This window comes from Furipterus horrens, unplaced genomic scaffold (genome assembly GCF_987537825.1).
Source record: "Furipterus horrens unplaced genomic scaffold, mFurHor1.1.pri manual_scaffold_2, whole genome shotgun sequence".
Classification (NCBI taxonomy): domain Eukaryota; kingdom Metazoa; phylum Chordata; class Mammalia; order Chiroptera; family Furipteridae; genus Furipterus; species Furipterus horrens.
In genome coordinates this window covers 124028753-124042649 of record NW_028327172.1, presented here as the reverse complement: position 1 = coordinate 124042649, position 13897 = coordinate 124028753, and the positions used below count along the sequence as shown (strand labels likewise).

Genomic DNA, 13897 nt, shown 5'->3' with positions numbered 1-13897 from the left:
ATAAGTTAAATGCCACCACAACGATTGAGGCCAGATGCAATTCCTCATCTCAGTGAGTTGGTGGAGTGTTAAAATTTCCCTTGACTCAGTTGTTACCAGAAGGACTATTGATAAAATGCACAGCCAATTGGTCATGGGACTCAGGACCTTTATGCACAGTTGGATCCTGTGCTGTGGGTCTAGTGGAATCTGGAGATGTGCACAACGGGGACCAGCTACCAGGCCGGCAGGCCTCGCCCCCAATTACTCCACTTACTAGCAGGCCCACAGCTAAGCCAGGAGGGAGCTGAGCCACTTTTTAGTCCTTCCCAGAAAGAACCACATTTTCAGAGGCTGACAGCTTTCATGGCAGCTTGCGTAACTGCCAGCGGTCATTTCTGGGATCACTGCTGTGAGGGGGACTCTCAGGATCCCTAAGTGGCACCCACTTTTTGTCCGTAGGAGGTGTGGCTTTTTGGGGAGCTGGGATGCCACAGAGGTCCATACCGCAGGGAGCAGCCTGGGTGGCAGCCACACTGGCTTCTGGGAGTGCTTACCAGATGTGGAGAGAAGGGCGGCAGTTGAATCTCTGCAGGTCTAACCACTTCTGCTGAGGTGCCTCTGTGTCTGAGGGGGTTCCTGTGCTGTGTACAGAGGCCACAGTCATTTCATGGAGGTACATCCTGTTAGGTATGGTCCAGATAGTCAACTCAGTGTCCAAGATTTTATGAACTTGGCTCTTCAGGGAGGCGATGCGGTGTACTGGTAATGAATGTGGCCTTAGAACCAGACTTTCTGTATTTGAGTCCTGGCTTTGCCACCTACCCGCTCTACACCCTTGAGGAAGTTACTTAAATTCTCCATGCCTCAGTGTACCTGCCTCAAAGGTAATCTGAAGTGCTTGGTAAGTGTTAGTTGCCATAATAATGATGTGCTTTGTGGGTAGGATAGCCTGATGGGGAGCTTTCAAGTTTGGGAAAGGCTTGTGGGCTTCCTACCTTGTATGGGTGCTGAGGGTAAGTGGGGGAACTGTCTTCTAGAGCCCACCCTTGATATTTAAACCCTTTCCTAGTACCCACTCCTTCTATCTTTGTGATTTTTTTCCTTTGCACACCTCACCGATCACCTGCCTGAGATTAAAGAATGTATAGTATAGTTGGAATCAGAAGATCAGTTTCTGCACCTCTTTGAGCAGCACTGGAGTTTTTTGGATGACACAAGGCTCCTGGAAATCTCATAAAGGTGGAGTAATTGTGCATGCTGTTACCCTGGGAAAATGAAACAAAGGACAAACATTGGGAATTCCTGGTGCTTCTCCACTGGAAGCTGCAACTTACCTGACTGTACTTATGAATAAAAGAGAATCAAAGCGATTTTTACCCTTTCTTCTCCCTCCCTTGTAGGGGAAAAGCCCCAGAGTGGGAGTCAGGAGACTTGGGTTTTATTAAGTGAGGTCGTAGGTACACAGAGCAGGAGCTAAAAAGATGGAATCTCTCTACTGCTTGGTCCCACTGTATTGAGTGACTCGGGGGCTTCTGCCCACATTGTACTCACAGTGACACCGTGTGTGGCACTTGAGCTGTGTGAGAGCAGCCTTGTGTTGTTGTAGGTGCTGAAAGCGGTCGTGGCCTGATCAGCCACTCCCTGTTGACCTCCGTTTCCTGTTTTAGAAAATAAGGATCTTGGACTATTTAGTTTTAAACTGTTGGTTTCTTATAGCATTAACATGATGCTAAGGCATGTAATTAGCTATACACTGTCTCTCATATCACTGGGTTTCTTTTTGTAGTAGTATCCTGGGTCACTTCCTCAGGTTTTGCTTATTGTTTTGTTGTTTGCACAGTTGGTCGCTGTCTCCAATACCGACACCCCCACTTCTAGGACCCTAGAAAGGAAGGTGCAGAGAATAGGGACCTTGTCTGTGTTAGCCATCAGTGCCAAGAGTGCTTGGCACATTTAAGGTGCTTAACTATACACGTAGACCCACGTACACATGTGTAACCATACATTAGAATGTAGTTACATAAATTTGTCTGTAAAGACCAGGCAGTCACTTGGTTACTCCCCCCCCCTCCTTTGCCCCACCCTAAGGTCCACCACATTGTTATTTGGAGATCTGAGGACTAGAATTAAAAGTGGTTATATCATCTGTCTTAAAACTTACTCAAAGTGGCAATGCCCCTTTCTTTCCTTATTCGTGTGTGTATTATCAACAGGTAGTACCTCGTGCCATCAGGGGAAGCCCACAGTGTAGGGCTGAGGACACTTGACCATGATGGCGATGGTGGTGTGGGTCGGTTCTGTTTATATGCATAGTGGAGGTGGTTGGCAGGAGCCAAATGCAAACCTTAGAATTGCGTTCACACATATTATCGAGATTTCATATTGCTTTTATTATTTGGCCACGAAAATGGACATAATCCTTGTTGGCTTTAACACATTACTAGTAGGCTATCCATCTTGCAAAATATAAGACAAGGCCAGAGCTTAAATTAAAATCCTTGGCTTCTTATCTCCTTCCCACAGGAAAGCAAATCTGTGTTGAAAACCGTAAAATTAAGAGGAGAGCAAGGATAGCATAATTTAGCAGAAATGCATGGCACCGGATTGGAAGCTATATGACTGGAGGGATGGGTCAGACATTAAGAAGATGCTGCCTGCTAATGCAGGTTCCTTAAGATGGTGCTCTGGAGGGAAGAAAGGCATGCAAGGCAATATATACATATATATACATATGTATGTGTGTGTATATATATATATATATAAGATTTCTGCAATGCTTATTCTTTATAACTGCCCTAAGAAGATATCTTTGTAGATGGTTTGGCAATTATACTGCTTATGAGACTTTTGAAGTGAAAATCAAAGCTGTTCTTCTAAAGTATAGTTGAAATATATTCATGTTAGCACTTGGGTGTTGAGATTTTTGTTTCCATTTCAAAAAGGGTTTATGACAATATCCTCCCTTCCCTGCACCCACCCTCCCACCACCCTCTGCCTCCCCTAGCATTCTGAATTCCTTGTGTTTAAGAAGCTCGTCTGTGTATCTGGCAGACTGCATCATTAACACTTGAAAAGCATTGAAACATTTTTTTTAACCTTTTACACATTTATATGCATAGATGTCAGTGCTGAGGTATATAGAGAAAAGGCGTGTGGCTTAGATAATGGTGCTCTATTTAATACATGCCAAGGGCTATATGAGCTATGCAAGTTCTGCCATTAGAGAGGAGCTGATAATTATAAAATAGGGAAAATCTAGTATGGAAATTATATCATTGTCTAAAAAAGAATGATTTTTTTTCTTGTTTTTCTTTTTCTTTTCCCGTAAGTTTTTTTGGGTGGAGGTTATAATGATAGGGTATAGAGAATTACTGTTACTGGGTATAAAGAGAATAAACATTACTAGGATAATTGCTCCTAATTTTCCTGAGGGTAGACCTTCTTGTTGGAACCACATACTTCTTATACCTAATTTGTAAAAAACATCAAATACAAAATGATGTACGTCATAGGTGCCGCCACCACGCACACGTTGTGTTACGGGACCCTCACCATTCAGACATGGCCCTGCATTCTAATGCAGCTTTCAGGCATTTCCTCAAAATTTTAAATACAGATATTTGCTCCTGGACAGATTTCATATGCATTTTAATCTGTAGTACAGTAAAAATCTTATTAATTAATTCATAGTGAAGGCATGTCTGAAGTAGCGAATTACTGAATGGTCAAAATTCATTGTATCCTGTTCCTCTTAAATTCACAATTACTCATTACTATAGTGTTTATAAATGGAGATCTTCGTGAGGCTGCTTTAATTAGTATATGTGTTTAAAACCAGAAATATATTTTGCATGCATATAATTGTATTGAGTTTACTTTCTTTTGCGGGGGAGGAGGTGTACAGTTTTTCATTTAAAAAACTGTCTTATTAGGTTAAACTGAGTCTTGTTTATATTACTGATTTGCTTAGAAAGCACTTTCTTGGGGGGGGGGGTGGAGAATTCAACTTTAACCAAACAAAAGAATCCCAGATTTCAAATTGATGAAGTCCAAATAAATAACCTATACCTTTAAAAATTACTGTTATGTAGCTTTAGATTTCCAGTTTAAATAAATTTATTTTTAAACAAATATAAGATTAAATGTTAAAATATATAAGTTGTTAACAATTTATAAAGTGTTTTTACAGGCTGTATTTCACATTATGCATTTAAACTCAAGATTGGAAATTCCTTTTATCAGTTAAGACTTCTAGAAACTAGATGAACCGAGCAGGGCCAAAGCATAATGTATGGCCAGTTTTGCGTCATAAAGCTATAAAACATTAAAAATACTCTAACATGGTTCTTAGAAATGTACAATTATAGTAATATGAATTCTATAAACTAAGGGGATATAATACAGCAAATTTATATGTATTGAGTTATTTTAAAAATTTCCCTTCAAACTGGCAATATTTATTCATTTATTTGTTCATTGAATGACTTTTTTTATTGAGTGCCTTTTTATTGCCAGACATATGTAATGAGTAAGGAGCTTATAAAATATTCATAACTGTGGCTTTAATAACTCTTTATTGAACTCAACCTGAAGAAATAATTTAAAAAGGAATGTAAATATGTATGTACAGAGATTCATGTCATATGGAATAATAATAATCAACCTAAATCTCCGAAGGGGAGCTGGTTAAATAACAGATAGTCCCCCTGATGGGACAGGCAAACATTTGAAGGGTATTTAACATGGACAAAGTCAGAAGATCTACATGAGTATGGCAGATGATTTCAGTTGTCCAGGTCTGAGAGGATTCTTGGATTATGTTGATGTGCAGTTACTGCGATTGCGTGGCTTTTTCTTTGGCAGAGGAGACAGGAGCCGGGCATCCATTATTAACTGTTGACCTGTGGTTACTTTGCAGTCAAATAAAGTGCCCGTGGTGCAGCCGTCCCATGCGGTCCATCCCCTCACCCCCCTCATCACGTACAGCGATGAGCACTTTTCTCCAGGATCACACCCGTCACACATCCCGTCAGATGTCAATTCCAAACAAGGTGAGAGCGCTGCCCTCCCAGGGGTCTTGTTCAGTTAAGGAGGAGCCCTGTCTGTCACCCTCAGTGATCCTACAGGTGCCTTCGCGCCACGTTGCTGGGTGGATCCAAATACATTTGTAGGAGACAGGAGTGATTTATTTGATAGCAATTTTTTTTATAAACCCATAAGAATTTGTTGTTGCTTCTTTTATGTTTCAGGATTTAAAAAAAAGAAGACAAAAAACATAGAAGGGTTATTTTCAAAGTGACAACTTTGAAAATGTAACAACTTTGAAAATCTAGGATCCACAATACAAATCAATGCTATACAAAAATACTAAAAATTCAGTTCTTGGTGGCCCCTGCAGTTGCTCATTTATTTCAGCATGTACTAGGTGTTGATGGTAGTGTTAAAACAAAAGTTAGAAAAGGGACAAAACAGGAGATTTTTACTCTCAAATGTTATCTTTTTGAGCCTTTTGTGATCTCTTTTGCTTTCAGCTATATCCCTGTTAGTTTTTATCCTCTTTTTGTTATCTACCAGTAGCACCTTAGATAGAAATGATAAAGTACAAAACCGTAACATGAATCCAACTTCTCTGCACCATTACCAAGTTCCGCCTCTGTATCACTTACAGAAAAACACACAGCACAGAGGTCTGAAAAATCAAAACACCGATGGGTGTGGGGTGCTTGGCTGTGAGAGAGAGAGAGTTCAGGCCTCCCCAGCCTGCTGGTCCCATGTGCTGAGAGCAGACTCGGGGTGAATTTATTCATGGATGGCCTGTGCCCTCTCCATGTACATAATGCCCTTGGACCTCAAGGGAATCTTTAGGAGTTCAGAATAAAAGATCCCATATGCCTGAAACTAATATAATGTTGAATGCCAACTGTAGTTGAAAAAAGAGAGAGAGAAAAATAAATAAGTAAAAGATCCTATAAAGCCAGGCGAAGGCATAGAATAGACAGCACCTCACCTTTTTGATCTGTAGGGGATAACAAAATTTATTAAGTTTGTAAAAAAGAGTGGAGTTCAGAGGCTAGGTGTTTTTGGTTAAATATGAAACACCTTCATTTCCCTCCCTGGTTAAAATAGGCAGCTTATTTGAGGACTCAGTTACTGTTGGACTTGGACTTGAGTGGAGCCCAAGTACCTTTACTTAGAAAAGGTAAGAATCACTTATGCAGAGGTTTCCAGATTTGCCTCTGTTTTAGTCTCCATTTCCAGTCCTTTCTGTACTTCCTTTACCAAGGACCTCTAAAGAATAAGAAACATCCAAGATAGGTCTGTGGATTTATGGTGAGAACAGGAACTAAGGCATGTTGGGAAGAAGGCCAGTCTGAGAGGGAAGATCCTGATTACGACCTTGGTCCTGGGGAGTTTGAGATACCCAAAGGGATCCTCGAGGCTGGCAGTTTAAACCTCCCAGCCCCAGAGCAGGGCCTGAGCTAGAGACACACACCTGGGGACCACAAAGATGCAGGTGACAGTTAAAAGTTGATGTAAAAACTCAAGCAGGCTTTTAACAAAAAGAACCCAGCAGTGTGTTTTATTGAGTTTTTAACTATTTATTTATTTAACAGTTACATTGTGCTTTCTATGTCCTCGGTCCTGTTCTAAGCACTTCAAAATGAACTTATTTAAATAAGAATAACACATGTTGGTTTAGTAGTTTTTTATAAAGACAAGTTTGTGATCAGCTACCAATTACATTTCTATTTTATCTTCTGTTTCCATCACTTACTGCTACCGTCCCTTGCTTTGCCTCACCAATTGTAATTATATCATTGCTCCTCAAATTTTTTTTTTTTTTTTAAATAAATTCTCCAGAACTAGAGAAGGCTCAGTGGGCATGACCGTAAGTTGCCTGTTTGGTTTCTTTGAAGACTTTATTTCATCTGAAAAATATGTGTTATTTTTGCATTCTACTCCATACACTCTCTGTATTGTTGTTTGTCATATAAAGAGCCTCTTTTTAATTACTTTTTGTCCTGAACTTCATGTATCTCCAGGATATGTAAACTTTGGCTTGAAAGAAAAAATTTACATGATTTTGAATTTATATTATTCCACTTGAGTACATTGATCACCACCCTCCCCCAATAAAAAAAAGTGAAAAAGCTCACTAGGTTTTTTGCTTTTATTCCTATTCTCTCCCACAGTCTGCCTATTGGCTTTACCGCCTAGCACAGCCAGCTAGAACACGATAATGAGGCCAGAGTTGCTGATTTCACCATTTCCAGGAGGCTGGTTAGCTTTACTTTTTAAAAAAGAGTGGCATGTTCATGCTCTTAATGCTATAAACTGTTTGTTTATATTTATTGCAGCAGGACCCATTCTCATTTGTGAGAAAATAACTTTAGGTTAATGTTCCTTTAAGAAGCACATTAGTTTTTACTTTTGTGTCAGTGTGTTGGTGTGTGTGTAGGGGTATAGGTGTAGAAAAAGGAAAGGAAGATAATACCAATCATTTTCATTATGTCTGGTAAAAATGGAAAAGAGCTTTTGGTAAATGGTGAAAGGAAGAGCTTTTAGGAAATACTGGTTTTATATACCTACTTGTATCTTTGTATTCTTCATTGTATCCTGATAAATAACAACAAAGATATATCACTTACACTGTGTACCAAGCACTTTTCTATATTACATATATTAATTCATTTATTCTGCACAACAACCTCTATTCCATTTTTATTCTGATTTATGGAATAGTAACAACTTCCTCAAAGATATGTAATTGAGTGGCAAAATTAATATATACACACAGAGTGAGTCCAAAATCATTATACTTATAAGTTACTTATAAAAGCTTAAAAATCTTTAAGGTTATGCTGTCTATAGCCTACGGCACATAGTAAGTGTTCAATAAACACCAGTTAAATGAGTGCTGTGAAATGTGTCTTTAGTAGAGTTGGTGGAGTCGCATACTTGTAGGGTTCTTAAAGTGGATCCTAAAACAACAATAAGCTATTTAGAAAACACAGATCCATTTTTGGCTCATGTAATGGCCTAAGCCCCATCCTGTACTTCTATGTACCTGCAAAATGGTTGATGGTGTTGACTCAGCATGGGGAATGGGTCTGTTTAAACCCTTTTTTTTTTCCATTTGTTCATTTGTTCATTCATTCAAAAGTATTTATTGAGAACCTCCTGTGGAGATAACCATGGTTTGATACATTGACTGGTAAGACATGCTTTCTTTTTCCAAGCAGTATTTAAACTCATGGCAGGAAATCCTTTGCACAAACTAACTGTAAAACAAAATGAAAAGCATCTTTATTACCATGTTAAAAGTACAAATAAAATCTTGTAGATTCAAAGAAGAAAGAGATTTCTCAGAGCTGTAAAAGTTAGAGTATTCCATGGGGAAAGGGGTATTTGAAATATGAGCACAATTTTAATAGGAACAGTCAAATGGCCAGCATAGGAAGTAGCATGTAGCAGGTGCTAAGTACATGTTAGTTTCCTCCTTCCTCCTTCAGAGCAGTAAAAACAAATCCAGCTAGTTTGTGTATGTTGTTCTGCTGAGTCACTCCTACACAGTCACTGATGTGTTCTAAGCATGTTCAGAACAGAGACTAACACGGGAAGCAGAGTTTTAAGCTTTTCTGCTTAGAGACATGTGATTGAAGCAACTTAACTGCTCCGTGTCCCAGTGCTCAGAGCCCGGGACAAACCTATCTGTGTGTACCCCAACAGTCACCTCACCTCTTTAACAAAGGGATTAAAGTGGACAATTCAGGTAGCCTCTCACCTCTAACCATGATCTTTAAGTTTGTATTTTCGCAAAGTTTCCGAAGTCCTTCTCAGTGGGTCTGTTTATTCTTTTTAAAACTGAGCAACCCCCCTGCAGACCCTGAGGTTTATGGACGTATAGGAATCTCAGGCGAGGGTGGTGGCCATGGGAGGAAGCCCTCAGTGATTCTGACATGTCACGAATCACCACTGCAGGCTCCCTTAGGATCACCCCTGATGCTCAGACCTCCCCAGGCCCAAGATAGAAGTCCAGAGTCTAAAATTCAGGATCTACCCTGACTAAAAGAAGCAGCACATCTAGCCAAAAAAAAAAAAAAAAAAAAAAAAGGAGCTTTGTAAAACATTCTTTTAAAAACAGCAAAACATGAGATGATCACGTAAAAATGTGTAAGCTCTCTACTGAGGGAGAGATTAAAGACTTTTCTCCGTCCTACCTACTTTCTACAATTGAGAAATAGTTTGTCCTAACTTCAAAGTCAAATAAATATCAACTTCAAAGGCAACTCTTCTTAAGTCATTCCCATATGTTTAAGGCCTTCAGTATCTTTTAAGATTCAAATGAAACTCATAATCAATTTGAACAGCAGAAAAGCAGAATACATAACGAGCATCTTCCATGTGCTCACCCCATTCCACATACTGGCCGATCAATATATTTGCATCCACTGAATGCATCTTCTAAGTCTTCTTCCTAGGAATGTGTATTTATATATGAAAATAACCTTATAAAGTCAGATTAGCTGTATAAGGAAACTCTTGTAGCTTTTTTCTATTCAGAATCACTCACTTTCCCCCAAATACACTGAATCTAAGTTCTGATATTGTACATTTATACATGTGTTTTACCTCTTTTCTGTACCCAAGGTAAGATATAAACAAAGAGATGCCATCTGGGACTAGGATTAGGTATAATCTTTAGGTGGTTTTTACAGTTATAGGAGAGTGTACTCCAGGGAGTATGAGCTCAAGAAACAATTTAGTGGCACTGTCATTTCCTGTGGAATACAACTAATCCAGAACAGCTTGACCTTGGAGCCCAGAGGACTCAACTTGATGGAGAGCTTAGTTGGAGCTGAAGTGGCAGAGACCAAATGAATCATATCAAGTGTGACCATTATGGGGCTGCAGATGATTCCTAATTAATCTTTGATTCTCTGAGGTATCGCATTTCCCAAATCTGTGTGTCCATAAGGGAGCCAATACAAATATGAAAGTGGCAATTTACCTAATCCTTGAGCACATGGCAGGCCATCTACTTAAGAAGGGCTCTCATTTCCCATTTCTTCACAAAAACAATTGCCTACCATTTTCTTAACCAAATGAAATAATGAGGGCAAACTAAATAATTTTAAGTCTTATTTTGATGGCTTTTTAAAAAAGGTTTTATTTATTATTATTATTATTTAGAGAGAGGGTAAAGGAGAGAGGGAGAGATGGGAAGAAACATCAATATGTGGTTGCCTCTCACATACCTCCAACTGGGGACCTGGCCTGCAACCCAGACATGTATCCTGGCTGGGAATCGAACCAGCAATCCTTTGATTCACAGGCTAGTGCTCAATCCACTGAGCCCCACCAGCCAGGGTTTGATGGCTTTTATTAGCAGCATATTTACTCTTTGTGGAATTCATCAGGATATACTGTTTTAAAACCTGCTTTCTCAGATGTTGAAATTTTTAGAAAAAATACCAAACTGACTTCTGTTAAATAGATCTGATCAATAAATGTTGTTTAATTCTAGACCTTAAGAAGTATGGCATAGAGCATTTTGTTGCCTTCTGTTGCTGTAAGAGTCAAATGTCCTGTGAATCTGAATACACTGCCTTTCCATTCTTTTTCATAGGCATGTCCAGACATCCTCCCGCTCCTGAGATCCCTACCTTCTACCCGCTGTCTCCTGGTGGTGTTGGACAGATTACCCCACCTCTTGGCTGGTAAGATCCTTCCTGCAAACTTCAGCCAGGCATTTGAACACATGTTCTTTTACTTCTCATTCATGTAAATTAGCTTTCTGAATGATAACACTTGTGGAGTTTAGGAAATTTTACAACAAGCAAGGTGGCAACTTTATTTCATTTCAATTTAGGAGATTAAAAAACATACAGACTTTGAAATGGATTGAATCCATTTGCTTATATGTATAGAAAATGACTGTAGCATTTACTTTGAAGCTTATAGTTGTATGGATTCAATTTGTGGCTTTGGGCATTTGCTATTCCTGTACAAAGTGCTCAGTGTGGTTCTTCATGAAAACTTATATTTTTGAAAGAAACTGAGACACATTGAATATAAATGGCAGGTGATATAAATGACAGATAGAAATTTTAAAATAACAAAAGCATCTTTGAATTTTAATTAAGTAAGCTCCAGCTTGAGTTCAGAAAAGTAAAAAACTAATGTTTGGGCTCTTTTTTTTTTCTTCTTCTTTATTTTTTTCAGAATCCTGTTGCTCTGTTAGTTCTAAAAAATTCTAAACTCTTGCCTTTCAGGGTTTCCAAATTATAAAGGTAAAGGAAAGGAAATATATCTTAGGAAGAAAGAATCTTTTTCTGTAGTGTAGCCTATCTGTATTATTTTATTGTGAGTACACAACTTCCCCTGTTCCCACTCCTGTCCCTTCTCCATCCTCCGCTCCCTGCCGCTCACTCCATGGAAACAGAGCTCCAACCAGGGCAAACGTTTTCCCTCTTCAGCCTGCTCTCTGTCCCTGCAGGCCCCAGGTCACTGTCCCAGTCTCTCTACCTTGACATCCTTACACGATCTCTTCTTCCGCAAGAAGAGGTCATCCTGCCGTGGAAACCTCAACTGCCTCTCTTTAGTATCAGATCTCTCAGGCAATAACTGTTTGAGTTTAATTAACTATGAGTACACGTTCAGTCCTACATCCATCATTCTGTCTGACTGCAGCCACTTAGGGGCAATAATCCTGTGCTGGTTGTGTCAGTGGCTGCGGGACATTAAGGCTGATGTGTAAATGAAAAATGTGAGATGTGGAAAACGGGGAGGGATGGACTTCTCAGAGTGGAGAGAAAATCAGTCTAGTGAATTGATTTCTTATTTTTTGACTCTAACATGGGAATATGGGGGAAGAGGGAACAGTTTTTAAAATATTTGTTCATTCTTATATAAATATGAAGTTTTCTTTCCTTCTTCTTTTTCCTGAAATTCTCAGCGATTCTGATAAAGAATCCACTAGCCTTCTCTGAAAGGAGTTTTTCGCCATTCTCAGGGTTCTGTTATCATTAATAAACATTTGTTACGTGCCTGCTTTGTTCACAGCATTAATGGGGTTGGAAGAGGGGAGGGGATACAGGTAATTCATGAACTGATTTGTTTTTAAAGTCGAGGGTGGGAGATTTGCTTCAAGGCAAAAGATACTTTGATTGGGTGGAGGGTAAGGAAGGGAAGCAATTGGATAACTGAAGATATGCTGTCGTCTGTAATATTCCAAAAATTCTGTTTGAATGCCTCCCCTTCCTCCCCTCGTCAAACTCTTACTGCTGGTTGGTAACTCGTGTTTTGTCATTGATGGGTTCCTTTCTTCTGTGACCTCAGGCAAGGTCAGCCTGTATATCCCATCACGGGAGGATTCAGGCAACCCTACCCATCCTCACTGTCAGTCGACACTTCCATGTCCAGGTAGGTGGAGGTGGAAACTGGGCACGCGGGACAAGTTGCTCTTCCTGCGCTTGCATCTCGTGCGCCTCTGCTTGCCTCTCGGTCGGCTAGGAGGGTGCGTAGCTCAGCCGCGTGTCTGTCTGTGCAGTGCGCCTGGCTCCCACACTAGGTGTTGTAGAGATTCCCGGGTAGGAGCCACACATTACACCCCAACAGCAAGCACCAGCCATGCCTGCCAGGGGGATGACTCAGCCACAGGGGCAACTGTGCCTCAAGAAGACGTCCCGGCTGCCCGGCTGCAGGATGCGAAATGTCCCAGAAGTGGACATCCTGAGAGTTTGTTATTCAGAATATCCTGGGGGGTGTGGTAAAGGGGAAGATAAAGACTGGTTTGGTCTGAGTTCTGTCATTTCCTTTCTTTGAGGAAAGTTGTATAGGTTTAACGTGACAGTGTTTGAAAATGCCCAGATAGTCTAGAGCCTTCCTGGACCAAGGGTGTCGGAAGAGAAAGCAGGGCACTTACCAGCCATCAGGCTTCACGGGGTGTGTGTCCTAGTGTGCGAATCAGGCCCTGTGGGGACACAGGAGTGCCAGCGAGGCTCTGTGAGGTCTGCCGCCACACTGCGCTGTGTAACGCTTGCTTCTGGAGGGGATGCCTTCTGTGCCCTGTGCTTGACGTACACACGTTTGTGGTGTATCATCTGTGTGTTTGATGTTGCTTTTTCAAGGGAGCTAGCATTATTGTGCCGGAAGTCAAACTTTTGGGTTAGTAACTGGCCGTGTATCTTTACTTTTTATATAGGTATGAAATTCGCAGTTTCTGTGGTAAATTTCAGCTTTAAAAAACAGAACAAAACATTATTTTTCAGCATATTGTAAATCTAGCCAGGTGGAAGGGGATGAAATTAATATCCTTCCCCCAAAATGTATTTTTACATTTTTAACATTGTAAGAGCTATCTCATGACAGATGTTTCTCACAGGCATCATGTATGTTTGCAAATGATGCATTTCGCAAAGGATTATTATTTGATCAAATATTTTTATTTTTATCATGCCACCTTAGTTTTTAAAAACTTGTTTCTGAAATATAACATATCCAAGCAGAGTTCCTTCTTTCCTTCCCAGATGAAGGAATACATTGTACAGGCTGTGATGAAAGACCTGAGAATGTTGTTCTTGCTGAATTAAATGTTTACTTTAAAACAGTTTGAAAAGCAAAGAGTTCTAAAGCATACCCAAATTTATCCAAAGCCCTTGTTGAAAGCAGTCTTTATTTATTTTATTTTTCTTGCATGGCAGTTTCCCTCCTTTGTGTTGGATGGTGGTGGATATTTTTTAAAAAAATTTTATGCTCTGCAAGCATACTCGAGGGAAAAAGCCTTTTGTTCAGTGAGTGTAGTTTTTACCTTGATGTAGAACTGTGTGTATTCTTCCCTTTGATTAAACCCTTCCCCTAATTTTGTTATCAGTTTTCCATAAGGCTAGATCTCAAACATTCTTTCTCTGTA

At 39.9% G+C, this 13897-nt stretch overlaps 1 protein-coding gene across 2 annotated transcripts in view; it reads left to right on the top strand.

Moving 5' to 3' along the window:
* The window catches only part of LEF1 (lymphoid enhancer binding factor 1), a 117137-nt gene that overhangs the window by 76398 nt on the left and 26842 nt on the right, over window positions 1–13897 (top strand). For both annotated transcript variants that reach the window (XM_090266396.1, XM_090266397.1), the window contains exons 4-6: window positions 4901–5033; window positions 10613–10703; window positions 12325–12408. In XM_090266396.1, coding sequence (XP_090122522.1) covers window positions 4901–5033; window positions 10613–10703; window positions 12325–12408 — 308 coding nt within the window. The remainder of the gene's footprint in view (window positions 1–4900; window positions 5034–10612; window positions 10704–12324; window positions 12409–13897) is intronic.